Here is a 13,699-nt window from a genome sequence, read left to right as displayed (position 1 = left end):
AGCACACTACCCCCAATCCCATGTGCTTTAACTTTGCACATTAATCTCTTGTGTGGGACCTTGTCGAAAGCCTTCTGAAAGTCCAAATACACCACATCAACTGGTTCTCCCTTGTCCACGCTACTGGAAAAATCCTCAAAAAATTCCAGAAGATTTGTCAAGCATGATTTCCCTTTCACAAATCCATGCTGACTTGTCCTATCAGGTGACTTATCATGTCACCTATTTCCAAATGCGCTGCTATGATATCCTTAATAATTGATTCCATCATTTTACCCACTACCGATGTCAGGCTGATCGGTCTATAATTCCCTGTTTTCTCCCTCTCTCCTTTTTAAAAAGTGGGGTTACATTGGCTACCCTCCACTCCATAGGAACTGATCCAGAGTCTATGGAATGTTGGAAAATGACTGTCAATGCATCTGCTATTTCCAAGGCCACCTCCTTAAGTACTCTGGGATGCAGACCATCAGGCCCTGGGGATTTATCGGACTTCAATCCCATCAATTTCCCCAACACAATTTCCCGACTAATAAGGATTTCCCGACTAATAAGGATTTCCCTCAGTTCCTCCTTCTTACTAGACCCTCTGAACTCTTTTATATCCGGAAGGTTGTTTGTGTCCTCCTTAGTGAAAACCGAACCAAAGTACTTGTTCAATTAGTCTGCCATTTCTTTGTTCCCCGTTATGACTTTCCCTGATTCTGACTGCAGGTGACCTGCGATTGTCTTTGCTAACCTTTTTCTCTTTACAAATCTATAGAAGCTTTTGCAGTCCGTCTTAATGTTCCTTGCAAGCTTCCTCTCGTACTCTATTTTCCCTGCCCTAATCAAACCCTTTGTCCTCCTCTGCTGAGTTCTAAATTTCTCCCATTCCCCGGGTTCGCTGCTATTTCTGGCCAATTTGTATGCCACTTCCTTGGCTTTAATAATATCCCTGATTTCCACGACTGAGCCATCTTCCCTTTTTTATTTTTACGCCAGACAGGGATGTACAATTGTTGTAGTTCATCCATGCGGTCTCTAAATGTCTGCCATTGCACATCCACAGTCAACCCCTTAAGTATCATTCACCAATCTATCCTAGCCAATTCACGCCTCATACCTTCAAAGTTACCCTTCTTTAAGTTCTGGACCATGGTCTCTGAAGTATCTGCTTCATTCTCCATCCTAATGTAGAATTCCACCATATTATGGTCACTCTTCCCCAAGGGGCTTCGCACAACGAGATTGCTAATTAATCCCCTCTCATTACACAACACCCATGGGCACAGGGAAAGGAGAGGACGGCAGTAAGACAGGGGAGAATAGTCCTAAAGGTGGTGTAGCACGCGGGTGTGGACAAGGCAGAGGATGTGGCCTGCCTATTATTAAAGTTATAAAATGTTTGTTGAAGTTGTTATTAAAGTTTTGTTAAAGTTTTCATTAAAGTTGTAACAGTTGTTAATTTTTACAAAGTTTTGAAATTGTTGTATATTTTTTTAATTTTTAGATAAACGTTTGAATTGAATTTAAGCACTCCTGTAGAGTGCCAAACTTTTAGGGTAACAATCAAGAGGGTCCCAAAACGCAGCTCTCCAAATTCAAGCAAAGCGTTCATTTATGAGCTGCTTACATAACAATTTTGCAGTGGCATATGCTCTGCGTGCACTCCGCTGTGGTGTTGGGTGGGGGCGGGGCGGGGCTGGGGGTGGTGCCATGGGTTCATCTGCAAGCTTCTCGTCATCCTCCTGCCCCTCATTGTCCTCTTCTTCCTCCTCCGTCTCCGGCACTCTCTCCTCAGGTGGTCCTGCAGTCCCCTGTGGCAATTCCTGTCCCCGCATGATGATAAATTATACAACATACAGCATACCACTGTGAACTGAGCAACCTGCTCAGGGTGATATTGCAGCCTGCCTCCCGCGTGGTCCAAGCATCGAAAGCTCTGCTTCAGCACTCCTATTGTCTTTTCAATTATGTTACGTGTGGCAATATGGCTTTTATTGTATCGTTGCTTGGGTTCTGTGTGAGGGTTCCGCAGGGAGATCAAGAGCCAGATAGCAAGGCTTCATCGCCCTTCATCGCCCAGCATCCAGCATTTACCTTGTGGCTCAGACTTCAACAGGTCAGACCTGCTCTCCCGCCAGATATGCGCATCATGGATGCTCCCTGGAAAGTTGGCATTCATTGCCATTATGCGCTGTGTATGGTCGCATAACAACTGCACGTTGAGGGAGTGAAATCCCTTACGGTTTCGGTACACCTCTGCCTCCTGTAATGGTGCTCGCAGTCAATAGCACCCCGCACCTTGGCAAAGCTGGCAATGCGTGCAAATCCCAAATCCATGTCACTCTGAGCCTCCCTGGCCATTGGGAAGTTTATAAATTACATCCAGCGTGCATATAGTACTTCGAATGCACCTATGACTACCGTACTGAGAAATAGCGTATATGTTTCCAGCTGATGATTGAAAAGACCGACATGCATAAAAGGAAAGTGCCACAGTCACCTTCACCTCGACAGAGAGTGCAGTAATATTAGTGCTACCGGGCTGCAGGTCTGCCTTAATGAGCTAGCAAATCTCAGTGATGACCTCTCTTTTCGGAAGCGCAGCCTTCGGACACACTGTCGATCGGTCAGGTCCAAGTATGAACACTTCTCCCTGAAGATCGTTTGCAGGTAAGGCCTCCTCCTTCTCCTTATCATTCTGCGACCTCTTCCATGAGCCTTATAACACTGCTCAATAAACTTCCTCACATCTGGTTCCTCCATTAGACAGGTTGTCATCAATCCAGGCTGAGCTAACACAGGCCCCATTCTTTTTAAATCTTCACAATATAATTTTTGATGAAAAAAATATTAATAAAATGCCTTTCTATCTTAATAATTTACTCAGTAATAGTAAATATACCATTTCCAATCAAAATCGCATTCTGAAATCACTTTTCACCTCAGAGATACAAAGCTGCTGCTTTAGCTGACAGTTCCCGATTTCCAAAATGGCGGTTCCGTGCACTCCGCCCATTCCCGCCCACTTACCATCGCATAAAACCACCTTTTCCAGGACGGTATGCAGCTCCGGTGGTATGTCAGCGGTATGCAATGAAAATCACACTTTTTGGGTGGTATGCGGGCGGACAGTGTGCATACCACTCGGCGGTATGTCAATAATGAATATTGCCGAGCGGTATGTTGGCGGTATGTCGCTGTTTTCTGACCAAAATCGCTCTTTTGGTATGTCGACCAATTTCAGGCCCTTTATGATTTAAACATGGATCTTTATGGACCAACTCCTTCTCTCTTCAACTAGTCCCACTGCTCCCTATTGTGAATGAACATTCTGTGCAAAATCAAATCAGAGACAGCTCCCTAAATATCATATTTTAATTAATTACTGTGACGTCTACCTCCATGACTGAATCACAGTGCTAGAATTTGAAACAAGCTAATAAAACATGAGCCCGAGTTGGAACAGAAATCTCTTCCAACTGTCTCTGAAAGATAATATTTAAACAAGATGTCACAATGCTGGGATGAATTTTGAGCTCCGTGTGGCATTGCCAGACTGCATGATTTTTATTGCTGGAACTGGTGATCTCAGCTTTGCAAGCCAGATATTCAGCTATTGGCCACAAATAGGAACTGGTGCTGATATACCAGCGCTGTTTCCTCCCTGCTGCTAAATGTAAACTGCTGGAGGCCAGCAATCCTGTGCCAATCAGCTTATCTTTTGACAATGTTTGACTGGGAACAGAGCTAGAAATTTTAGTTAGTCCCGTCACAACTTAATGCACTCATCCCTTTTTTAAATGAAAAATTAACATGAAAATAATATTAACCCATAGATTGGAAACAGGTTGACTGATTTTCAACTCATGCACTGATACTGAAAAAATACATTAATGAAGCAAATCTAAAATAAGGATTATCTTTATTAATTTAATATTAACCCCACTGAACTAAAATACAGGGGCCGAAATTGCCCCTTTCTTTAAGAGCGGTGACCGCCTCAAAGAGACATGGGTCGGTAAGGACTCACAGCCTAGTCGGTGCGGAGTCACCGACAGTTATGAAATTGCCCTCCATTGTTTTCCAGCGGTGCCGCCCATGTTGCCGCCCTGTCGGGCATTCACCGCCCCCCCCTACCGACTAGCGGCGACACCTTTCTGCCCTGCGTGGGGAATTGCTCCAAGGGCACTTCCACCCTGTAGCCGCCCCAAATACTGCCCCAACTGAAAAAAAAATCAAAGAGCTGAATTTCGCTCTACCCGATGGACTGGGGCGGAGAAAAATCTTCAAGAGTCCTTTCTGAATGCAACAAGAAATGAGTTAGGGCAGTCTGAACCTGATTCTGAATGAGCATGGGCTGATAGCACTAAAATGCTTATGACCCCTCCACTTCTCCATCTCCCTCTCATCCTTAAAACCCATCTCTTTGAGCAGCCTTTTAGGTTACCCCCTCCCCCTCATATCTCCTCCTTTAGCTTGGTGCTCATTTTGTTTTTTGATTACACTTCTGTGAAGCGCCCAGGGATATTTTTCTTTGCTAAAGACACTATATGAATACAATTGTTTTTTGTCAGCTAAATCAACATTAAATTGGCAATGATGGTTGGTGTGGAACATGCAAAGAGATTACATTAGCACAGCATGAAGCATTCTTTTGAAGTTGGAGTAAAATAATGTTCAAAGGGCAGAGCAGAGGAGGTTTGATGCAACCTCCGACCATATTGCTTCTTATTTGGCAATACTTGATGCTGGCATAGAACAATAATGTGGAAAAATGTTCCAGTGTTGAAATCCCTCACATTCAGGACAAAAAAAGTTATGTGCCATGTTTAATTATATCTCATGTCAGGACTCGCAAACAGCTGGAACAAAATGAGCAATAAAAAAAGGTGCTTTTCCAGTTGGATATGCCTGTGCTTGTTATTTTTGTTTTACCCCACTACAGGACATAAATTGATGCCACTCCTTTAACTCACAAGCTGATCACAAAAGGCTAAAATAAAAACAAAGAACCTCTAGAATAGCAAAGGGTCTGAACCAACATGTCAGGTAATTTCTGGATGCTTGTACATACATTGTTTAGCTTGAGCTTGCTCTTGTCCTGTTTCTGTAAGTGCCCTGACAGGTGGTACAACACAGCTCTGCTCCTTCTTCTGTTAGCGTTGAACCCCGGTGGCCTGGTGTTTTTGTAGATTTCCAAATCATCTGCAAGCAGGTAAGAAGATGCAAAGATTGAGATTAGCTGAAAATTATAGAAATGTACGGAGATATACAGAAATGCATGGAAACAGCAGTACAAACTGGAGCGACCATTATTTTAGTTTATTGAGCTCAGTACAATGTAGCACTTCCCCAGTATTGTGCTGGAGTGTCAGCCTTGTTTTACGCACTCAAGACTGGGAATGGGATTTGAACCTGTCATGTATGTATGCATGGGGTTACTAGTCACCAGGTGGCGCCACTGTCGGAGGTCATTGGGCTGAACGCACATGTGTGAGGCCCAGGTATAAAAGGCAAGCCATCATGTAAAGTAATCACTTTGGGCTCTAATAAAGCAGAGCTAGGTTTGTATCTGTGTTAGTTTACAGTATTCAGTCTATCGAGTTATTACATACATAACATTTGGCGACAAGGTAACTTAAGAACCTTCGCATGCAAAAATGAGCACAATTGGAATTCTGGAGAGATTCGTGGAGGGAGAGGACTGGGCGTATTTTATAGCTCGCCTGGACCAGTACGTCGTGGTCAACAAAATGGAGGAACCCACTGACGCAGTTAGGTGCAGGGCTGTCTTCCTCACGGTTTACAGTTCAAAAATGTATGGGCTCATAAAGAATCTTCTCTCGCCTGCAAATCCAATGGAGAAGGACTATGAGGAATCGTGTGCTCTGGTACGTGACCATCTCAAACCAGAAGACAGCATCTTCTACACGCACGTTCGTTCTGAAGGCCAGGTTGTGTCGGAATTCGTTGCGGACCTACGACGTCTAGCTGGACCGTGTAAGTTCGAAAACACGTTGGGAGGTATGCTGTGGGACTTCTTTGTAATCGGCATCAACCACAAGGTGATCCTGCGTAAGCTGCTGGCGTGGAGACGCTGGATTTGAGCAAGGCCATCACGATTGCCCAGGCACGCATGACGATGGACAGAAACTTAAAGCAGATATCATCAAAAAATCGGAACTCGGCAAGTACTGTAAACAAGATTGTATCATCGTTTGGCAGAGCTGCATATGACAGGGACAACTCGACTGCGTATGCGAAACCTGTGGCTGCCCAAAGTCCGCCAACGGGAATGAATCCGATTTCACCATGTTGGTATTGTGGGGGCAATCATCGGCCTCATCAGTGTCAGTTTAAACAGTACATTTGTAAAGGCTGTTCGACACTGAGGCATCTCCAGCACATATGTCCGCAACTGAGCAAGCGTGCTGCGACATACCACGTGGAGGATGATGGTCAGTATAGCGTGGATCCGGATATGCAATCCGAGATACCAGAGGAAGAAGTGTATGGACTGTATTCGTTCCTAACAAAGAACCAACCAATAATGATTCATGTGAAACTTAAGAGTGTGCCGGTGCTGATGGAATTGGGCACGGGTGTGAGTCAATCAATAGTGAGCCAGAGAACATTCGACAAGCTGTGGGATACTAAAGCTGTGAGGCCTAAGCTGAGTCCAGTCAATGCCAAGTTGCATACGTACACTAAAGAACTCAAACGGTGATTGGCAGTGCAGTAGTCAAGGTGTCGTATGATGGTGCAGTTCATGATTTACCGTTATGGATTGTTCCAGGAAATGGTCCAACGCTGTTCAGCAGGAATTGGCTAGAAAAAATCAAATGGAATTGGAACGATATCAAAGCGTTATCGTCGGAGGATGATACTCCATGTGCTCAAGTGCTGAGCAAGTTCCCCTCGCTGTTTGAACTTGGCATCGGCAATTTCACGGGTGCCAAGGTGCAAATTCACGCAGACTCAGATGCAAGACCCGTCCATCATAAAGCTTGGGTGGTTACGTACATAATGAGGGAAAGGATCGAAATTGAACTGGACAGACTCCAGCATGAAGGGGTCATATCACCAGTCGAATTTAATGAATGGGGCAGCCCCATTGTTCCTGTGTTGAAGAGTGATGGCACTGTCAGGATTTGTGGAGACTAGAAGGTTACGTGCAACCGAGTTTCGGGACAGGATCAATACCTGTTACCGAAGGCTGATGACCTGTTTGGAACGCTAGCCAGGGGGAAGTCGTTCACTAAACTGGATCTGACGTCTGCCTACTTGACACAGGAGCTGGTCGAGATGTCGAAGAAACTTACGTGCATCAACACTCATAAAGGACTGTTGATCTACAATAGGTGTCCTTTTGGAATTCGCTCGGCTGCAGCATATTTCAGAGGAACATGGAGAGTCTACTGAAGTCCGTCCCTTGAACCGTCATGTTCCAAGATGACATCCTGGTCACAGGTCGTGACACTGCCAAACATCTGAACAATCTGGAAGAGGTTCTACATCGTCTGGACAAAGTGGGACTCAGACTAAAACGTTCGAAGTGCGTCTTCATGGCACCGGAATTCGAATTCCTGGGGAGGAAAATTGCTGCTGACAGCATCAGGCCTACAGACTCAAAAACCAAGGCCATCAAAAATGCACCTAAGCCTCAAAATGTGACGGAGCTGCGATCGTTCCTTGGTCTACTCAACTACTTCGGTAATTTCCTACCTAGATTAAGCACTTCATTAGAGCCACTGCACATGCTGCTAAGAAAAGGCGACAACTGGGTTTGGGGTGCATCTCAAGATAGAGCTTTTGAGAAAGCTACTAATAGAAACATAGAAACGTAAAAAATAGGTGCAGGAGTGGGCCATTCGGCCCTTCGAGCCTGCACCACCATTCAATATGATCATGGCTGATCATACAATTCAGTACCCCATTACTGCTTTCTCTCCATACCCCTTAATCCCTTTAGTTGCAAGGGCCACATCTAACTCCCCTTTGAATATATCGAATGAACTGGCCTCAACAACTTACTGTGGTAGACAATTCTACATGCTCACAACTCTCTGAGTGAAGAAGTTTCTCCTCATCTCGGTCCTAAATGGCGTACCCCTTATCCTTAGACTGACCCCTGGTTCTGGACTTCCCCAACATCGGGAACATTCTTCCTGCATCTAACCTGACCAATCCCGTCAGAGTTTCATATGTTTCTATGAGATCCCCTCTCATTCTTCTAAATTCCATTGAATATAAGCCGAGTCGATCCAGTCTTTTTTCATATGTCAGTCCTGTCATCCCGGGAATCAGTCTGGTGAACCTTTGCTGCACTCCCTCAATAGCAAGAATGTCCTTCCTCAGATTAGGAGACCAAAACTGTACATAGTATTCAAGGTGTGGCCTCACCAAGGCCCTGTACAATTGTAGTAAGACCTCCCTGCTCCTATACTCAAATCCTCTCGCTATGAAGGCCAACATGCCATTTGCCTTCTTCACCGACTGCTGTACCTGTATGCCAACTTTCAATGTCTGATGTATCATGACACCCAGGTCTCATTGCACCTTCCCTTTTACTAATCTGTCATCATTCAGATAATAATCTGCCTTCTTGTTTTTACCACCAAAGTGGATAACCTCACATTTATTTACATTATACCGCAACCGGCATGTATTTCCTGGCTCACCTTGTCATGTATTTAAACATCTTGCAATGACATAGTCATGTAACTGTAACTCATGCACACTGTACCTGTACCCTAGAAATGCACACCTTGACCACAGGGGGTGAACTTGTGGGAGACACTCCTCACCTGGGTTTCCAGGTATAAAAGGGGAGGTGCCACCCAGGGTCAACACTCCTTGGTCCTGGCAATAAAGGTGAAGGTCACAGAGTGACTGTGTCTGATGTATCCATGCCTCGTGTGAGTCTGTTAAGGTGCAGGGGACACTACATTTGGCGACGAGAAACGGGAATCACCGAACCACGAGGATGGCCACCGATGGCACAGAGGAACGTTACTGTGTGGGTGAGGACTGGGACGACTTTGTGGAAAGACTCCAGCAGAGCTTTGTCACAAAGGAGGGGCTGGAAGAGACAGCGGCTGACAAGCGGAGGGCGCATCTACTGACCAGCTGTGGTCCACAGACGTATGCGCTGATGAAAGACCTGCTCGCACCCCAAAAGCTGGTGGACAAGTCCTTCGAAGAGTTCAGCCAGCTGATCAATGAGCATCTCAAGCTGGCGAGTATCGTACACATGGCCTGGCACCGGTTCTACTCTCACCGGCGTCGGGAGGGACAAAACGTCTCGGACTTCATGGCGGAACTGCGGTGCTTGGCCAGTCTCTGTAAGTTTTCCGATGCCTGCAGGGGGGAGATGTTAAGGGACTTTTTCATCGAGGGCAATAATCATGCCGGCATTTTCAGGAAGCTCATAAAGACTAAGAACTTGACTTTAGAAGGGGAGGCGTTGATAGCTCAGGCCTTTATGGCAAGGGAAGAGGAGAACAAGCTAATTTACGCACGCAGCCGTGGTCCAAACGTGGCGAAGGACCAGGGAGTTAACATGATGAACGCGGCTCGGGAACCCGCAGACAGGCAAGGGCATTTGGAAACCGCCCAGGCAGCAACAGGCTCGAGGGTGGGCCCGCAACAAGGACAATGGAAAGGGGATCGGCAATTCACGCCATCAGAGTGCTTAGAAACAGCCAAATGAGCAATCAGAGAGGAATGCCTGATACTAGTCCTTTTGTTAACAGCAATCTCAATATAAGCTCATGCTGGAGGTGTGGGGGTAGACACACTGCGAGAAGCTGCAGGTATCAGCAATATGCCTGTAGGATTTGTAATGTCAGTGGACACTTGGCCAGGATGTGCAAAAAGGCACTAGCGAGGCTAATCTGTGAGACAGAGGAACCAGACGAGGGGTCTGCAATGCAGGATAAGGCCTGGGGCAAAGCCATAGATGCTGAAGTTCAGCGGGTTCATGTGGCTGATGTCCACAGCTGATACACTAAAACGCCACCCATGATGATGAAAGTCTTACTGAATTGCATCCCAGTGCAAATGGAGCTGGATACGAGAGCTAGCCAGTCACTCATGAGCGCCCAACAATTTGAGAGACTATGGCCACACGGAGCTAGCAGGCTCAAACTGGAACGCATTGAGATGCAGCTACGGACATACACCAAAGAAATCATCCCAGTGCTGGGCAGTGCAAACTTGGTGGTAACACATAATGGATTACAGAATCGGCTGCCACTTTGGATCGCTCCGGGAAATGGCCCCGCACTTTTGGGGAGGAGTTGGCTAGCTGAGATGAATTGGAAATGGGGGGATGTGCACGCCATTTCATCCGTGGAGCGAAGTTCATGCTCACCGGTCCTGCAAAAATTCGGGTCACTGTTTCAACCTAGTATCGGAACATTCAAGGGTACTAAAGTAGTGATACGCATCACTCCAGACACCAGACCAGTGCACCACAAAGCTAGAGCAGTGCCGTACGTGATGCGTGAGAAAATTGAAAGTGAATTGGACAGGCTGCTCAGAGAGGGCATAATTTCGGCTGTTGAATTCAGCGACTGGGCAAGTCCCATCGTTCCCATCCTCAAAGCAGATGGCTCGGTTAGGATTGTGGCGACTACAAAGCCACCATCAACCGAGTATCGCTGCAAGATCAATACCTGCTTCCGAGAGCGGAGGACCTTTTTGCCACGCTGGCAGGTGGCAAGCTGTTCACGAAGTTGGACCTCACTTCGGCCTACATGACTCAGGAACTGGCTGAAGAATCCAAGCTTCTGACCACCATCACGACGCACAAGAGATTATTTGTCTGCAACAGGTGTCCGTTCGGCATTCGCTCGGCAGCAATCATCTTTCAGAGAAACATGGAAAGCTTGCTCAAATCCATTCCTGGAATGATCGTATTCCAAGACGCCATTCTCATAACGGGTTGAGACACCGAAGAACACCTCCACAACCTGGAGGAGGTGCTATGCCGATTGGATCGGGTAGGCTTGCGACTAAAAAAGGCCAAGTGTGTGTTTTTGACCCCAGAGGTCGAGTTTTTGGGCAGGAGACTTGCCGCAGACGGGATCCGGCCCACTGAATCAAAAACAGAGGTGATCTACCGGGCGCCCAGGCCCGGCAACACGTCGGAGTTGCGATCATTCCTGGGACTTTTGAACTATTTTGGAAACTTTCTGCCGAACTTAAGCACCTTGCTGGAGCCGTTACACATGCTCCTGTGTAAAGGTTGTGAATGGTTTTGGGGGGGACTGTCAAGAACGGGCTTTCATTAAGGTGAGGAACCTGCTGTGTTCCAACAAACTGTTGACTTTGTATGATCCTTGTAAAAAACTGGTTTTAACATGCGATGCGTCATCCTACGGCGTTGGGTGTGTGTTGCAGCAGGGTAACGATGACGGCCAACTCCAACCGTGGCTTACGCCTCCAGGCCACTCTCCCAGGCAGATTGTGGATACGGCATGTTCAAAAAAGAAGCACTCGCTTGTGTTTACGGTGTGAAAAAGATGCACCAGTACCTTTTTGGTAGACAGTTCGAGCTAGAGACGGACCACAAGCCGTTAACATCCTTGTTGTCCGACAGCAAGGCTGTCAACGCCAATGCGTCAACTCGCATACAGCGCTGGGCCCTCACGCTGGCTGCGTATGACTACACCATATGGCATCGGCCAGGCACCGAAAATTGCGCTGACGTGCTCAGCAGGCTCCCACTGGCCACCACCGAGGGGGCGTCGGAGCAGAGTGCCGAGATCGTCATGGTCATTGAGGCTTTTGACACTGCGGGTTCGCCCATCACAGCCCGCCAGATCAAACTCTGGACCAACAGGAACCCCCTCCTATCCATGATAAAGAAATGTGTCCTGACTGGGGATTGGGCACCTGCACACAGGGCGTGCCCCAAGGAAGTCAGACCGTTTTAGAGCTCTCCATCCAAGCCGACTGCCTGCTATGGGGCAGCCAGGTCGTCATGCCCCAGAAAGGAAGGGAAGCATTCATCAGGGAACTCCACAGCGAGCACCCTGGCATCGTGTTAATGAAGGCCATTGCCCGGTCATATGTATGGTGGCCGGGGATTGACTCAGACCTGGAACACTGGGTTCGCAGGTGCACGACGTGTGCCCAGCTGGGCAATGCCCCCAGGGAGGCCCCACTCAGCCCGTGGTCCTGGCCCACCAGACCATGGTCACATATTCACGTAGACTATGCGGGCCCATTCATGGGGAAAATGTTCCTGATCGTTGTCGATGCATACTCGAAGTGGATCGAGTGCATCATATTGAACTCGTGCACGACATTCATCACTGTGGAGAGTCTGCGTACGGTTTTCGCAACCCATGAATTGCCGGACATCCTGGTCAGCGACAATGGCCCGTGTTTCACCAGCCATGAATTCCAGGAGTTTATGTCAGGGAATGGTATCAAGCACGTCCAGACAGCGCCGTTCAAGCCGGCTTCCAATGGCCAGGCGGAACGGGCGGTCCAAGTCATAAAACAGAGCATGCTATGCATCCAAGGACCCTCCCTTCAGTACCGCCTATCGTGCCTCCTGCTGGCCTACAGATTCCGCTCGCACTCGCTCACGGGACTCCCGCCAGCGAAACTCCTCATGAAACGCACGCTCAAGATGCGGCTGTCCCTCATTCACCCAGCCCTGGCAGACATTGTTGAGGGCAAGCGCCAGTCCCAAACTGAGCTCCATGACCGAAACTCAAGGGGGAGGTGTATGGAAATAGATGACCCGGTATTTGTTCTTAAACATGCTTTAGGACCCAGGTGGCTTAAGGGCACCGTAATTGGCAAAGAAGGAAATAGAGTCATGGTGGTCCGACTAAACAATGGGCAGATATGCCGCAAACACTTGGACCAAGTAAAGAAAAGGTTCAGCATAGACACGGAGGAACCTGAAGAAGAGCATGAGATAGCACCCACACCACTGCCAGCGGACGAGCAACAAAGACAGCCCTCAGCATGCACAGTCCCTGCGGCCAGTCCGGACAGGCCGGAATCACCTCAAGTGACAGAGACGCGTGCTGAGGCTCAGCCACCAGAGCCACAACTGTGGCACTCCACGAGAGAGCGTCGACCACCTGACAGACTTAACCTCTGAAACAAAAAGACTTAAGAGGGGAGGTGATGTCATGTATTTAAACATCTTGCAATGACATAGTCATGTAACTGTAACTCATGTACACTGTACCTGTACCCTAGAAATGCACACCTTGACCACAGGGGGTGAACTTGCGGGAGACACTCTTCACCTGGGTTTCCAGGTATAAAAGGGGAGGTCCCACCCAGGGTCAACACTCCTTGGTCCTGGCAATAAAGGTGAAGGTCACAGAGTGACCGTGTCTGATATATCCATGCCTCGTGTGAGTCTGTAGTAAGGTGCAGGGGACACTACACACCTAATCTGTCCAAGTCACCCTGCAGCCTCTTAGCATCCTCCTTACAGCTCACAGTGCCACCCAGCTTAGTGTCATCTGCAAACTTGGAGATATTACATTCAATTCCTTCGTCTAAATCATTAATGTATATTGTAAATAGCTGGGGTCCCAGCACTGAACCTTGCGGTACCCCACTAGTCATTGTCTGCCATTCTGAAAAGGACCCGATTATTTCAACTCTTTGCTGTCTGTTTGCCAACCAGTTCTCTATCCACATCAGTACATTACCTCCAATACCATGTGCT

The 13,699-nt window shown here is 47.5% G+C and overlaps 1 protein-coding gene across 1 annotated transcript in view; it reads right to left on the bottom strand.

Moving 5' to 3' along the window:
* Nucleotides 1-13,699, bottom strand: part of kcnh3 (potassium voltage-gated channel, subfamily H (eag-related), member 3) — a 939,094-nt gene that overhangs the window by 590,151 nt on the left and 335,244 nt on the right. Inside the window, exon 3 of the mRNA XM_070875952.1 lies at nucleotides 5,063-5,193. Within this exon, the coding sequence (XP_070732053.1) occupies nucleotides 5,063-5,193 (131 nt within the window). The remainder of the gene's footprint in view (nucleotides 1-5,062; nucleotides 5,194-13,699) is intronic.

Source organism: Pristiophorus japonicus, chromosome 3 (genome assembly GCF_044704955.1).
Source record: "Pristiophorus japonicus isolate sPriJap1 chromosome 3, sPriJap1.hap1, whole genome shotgun sequence".
Lineage (NCBI taxonomy): Eukaryota > Metazoa > Chordata > Chondrichthyes > Pristiophoridae > Pristiophorus > Pristiophorus japonicus.
Note: the sequence above shows the minus strand (reverse complement) of the source record. Positions and strands in the feature narration are given on the sequence as shown.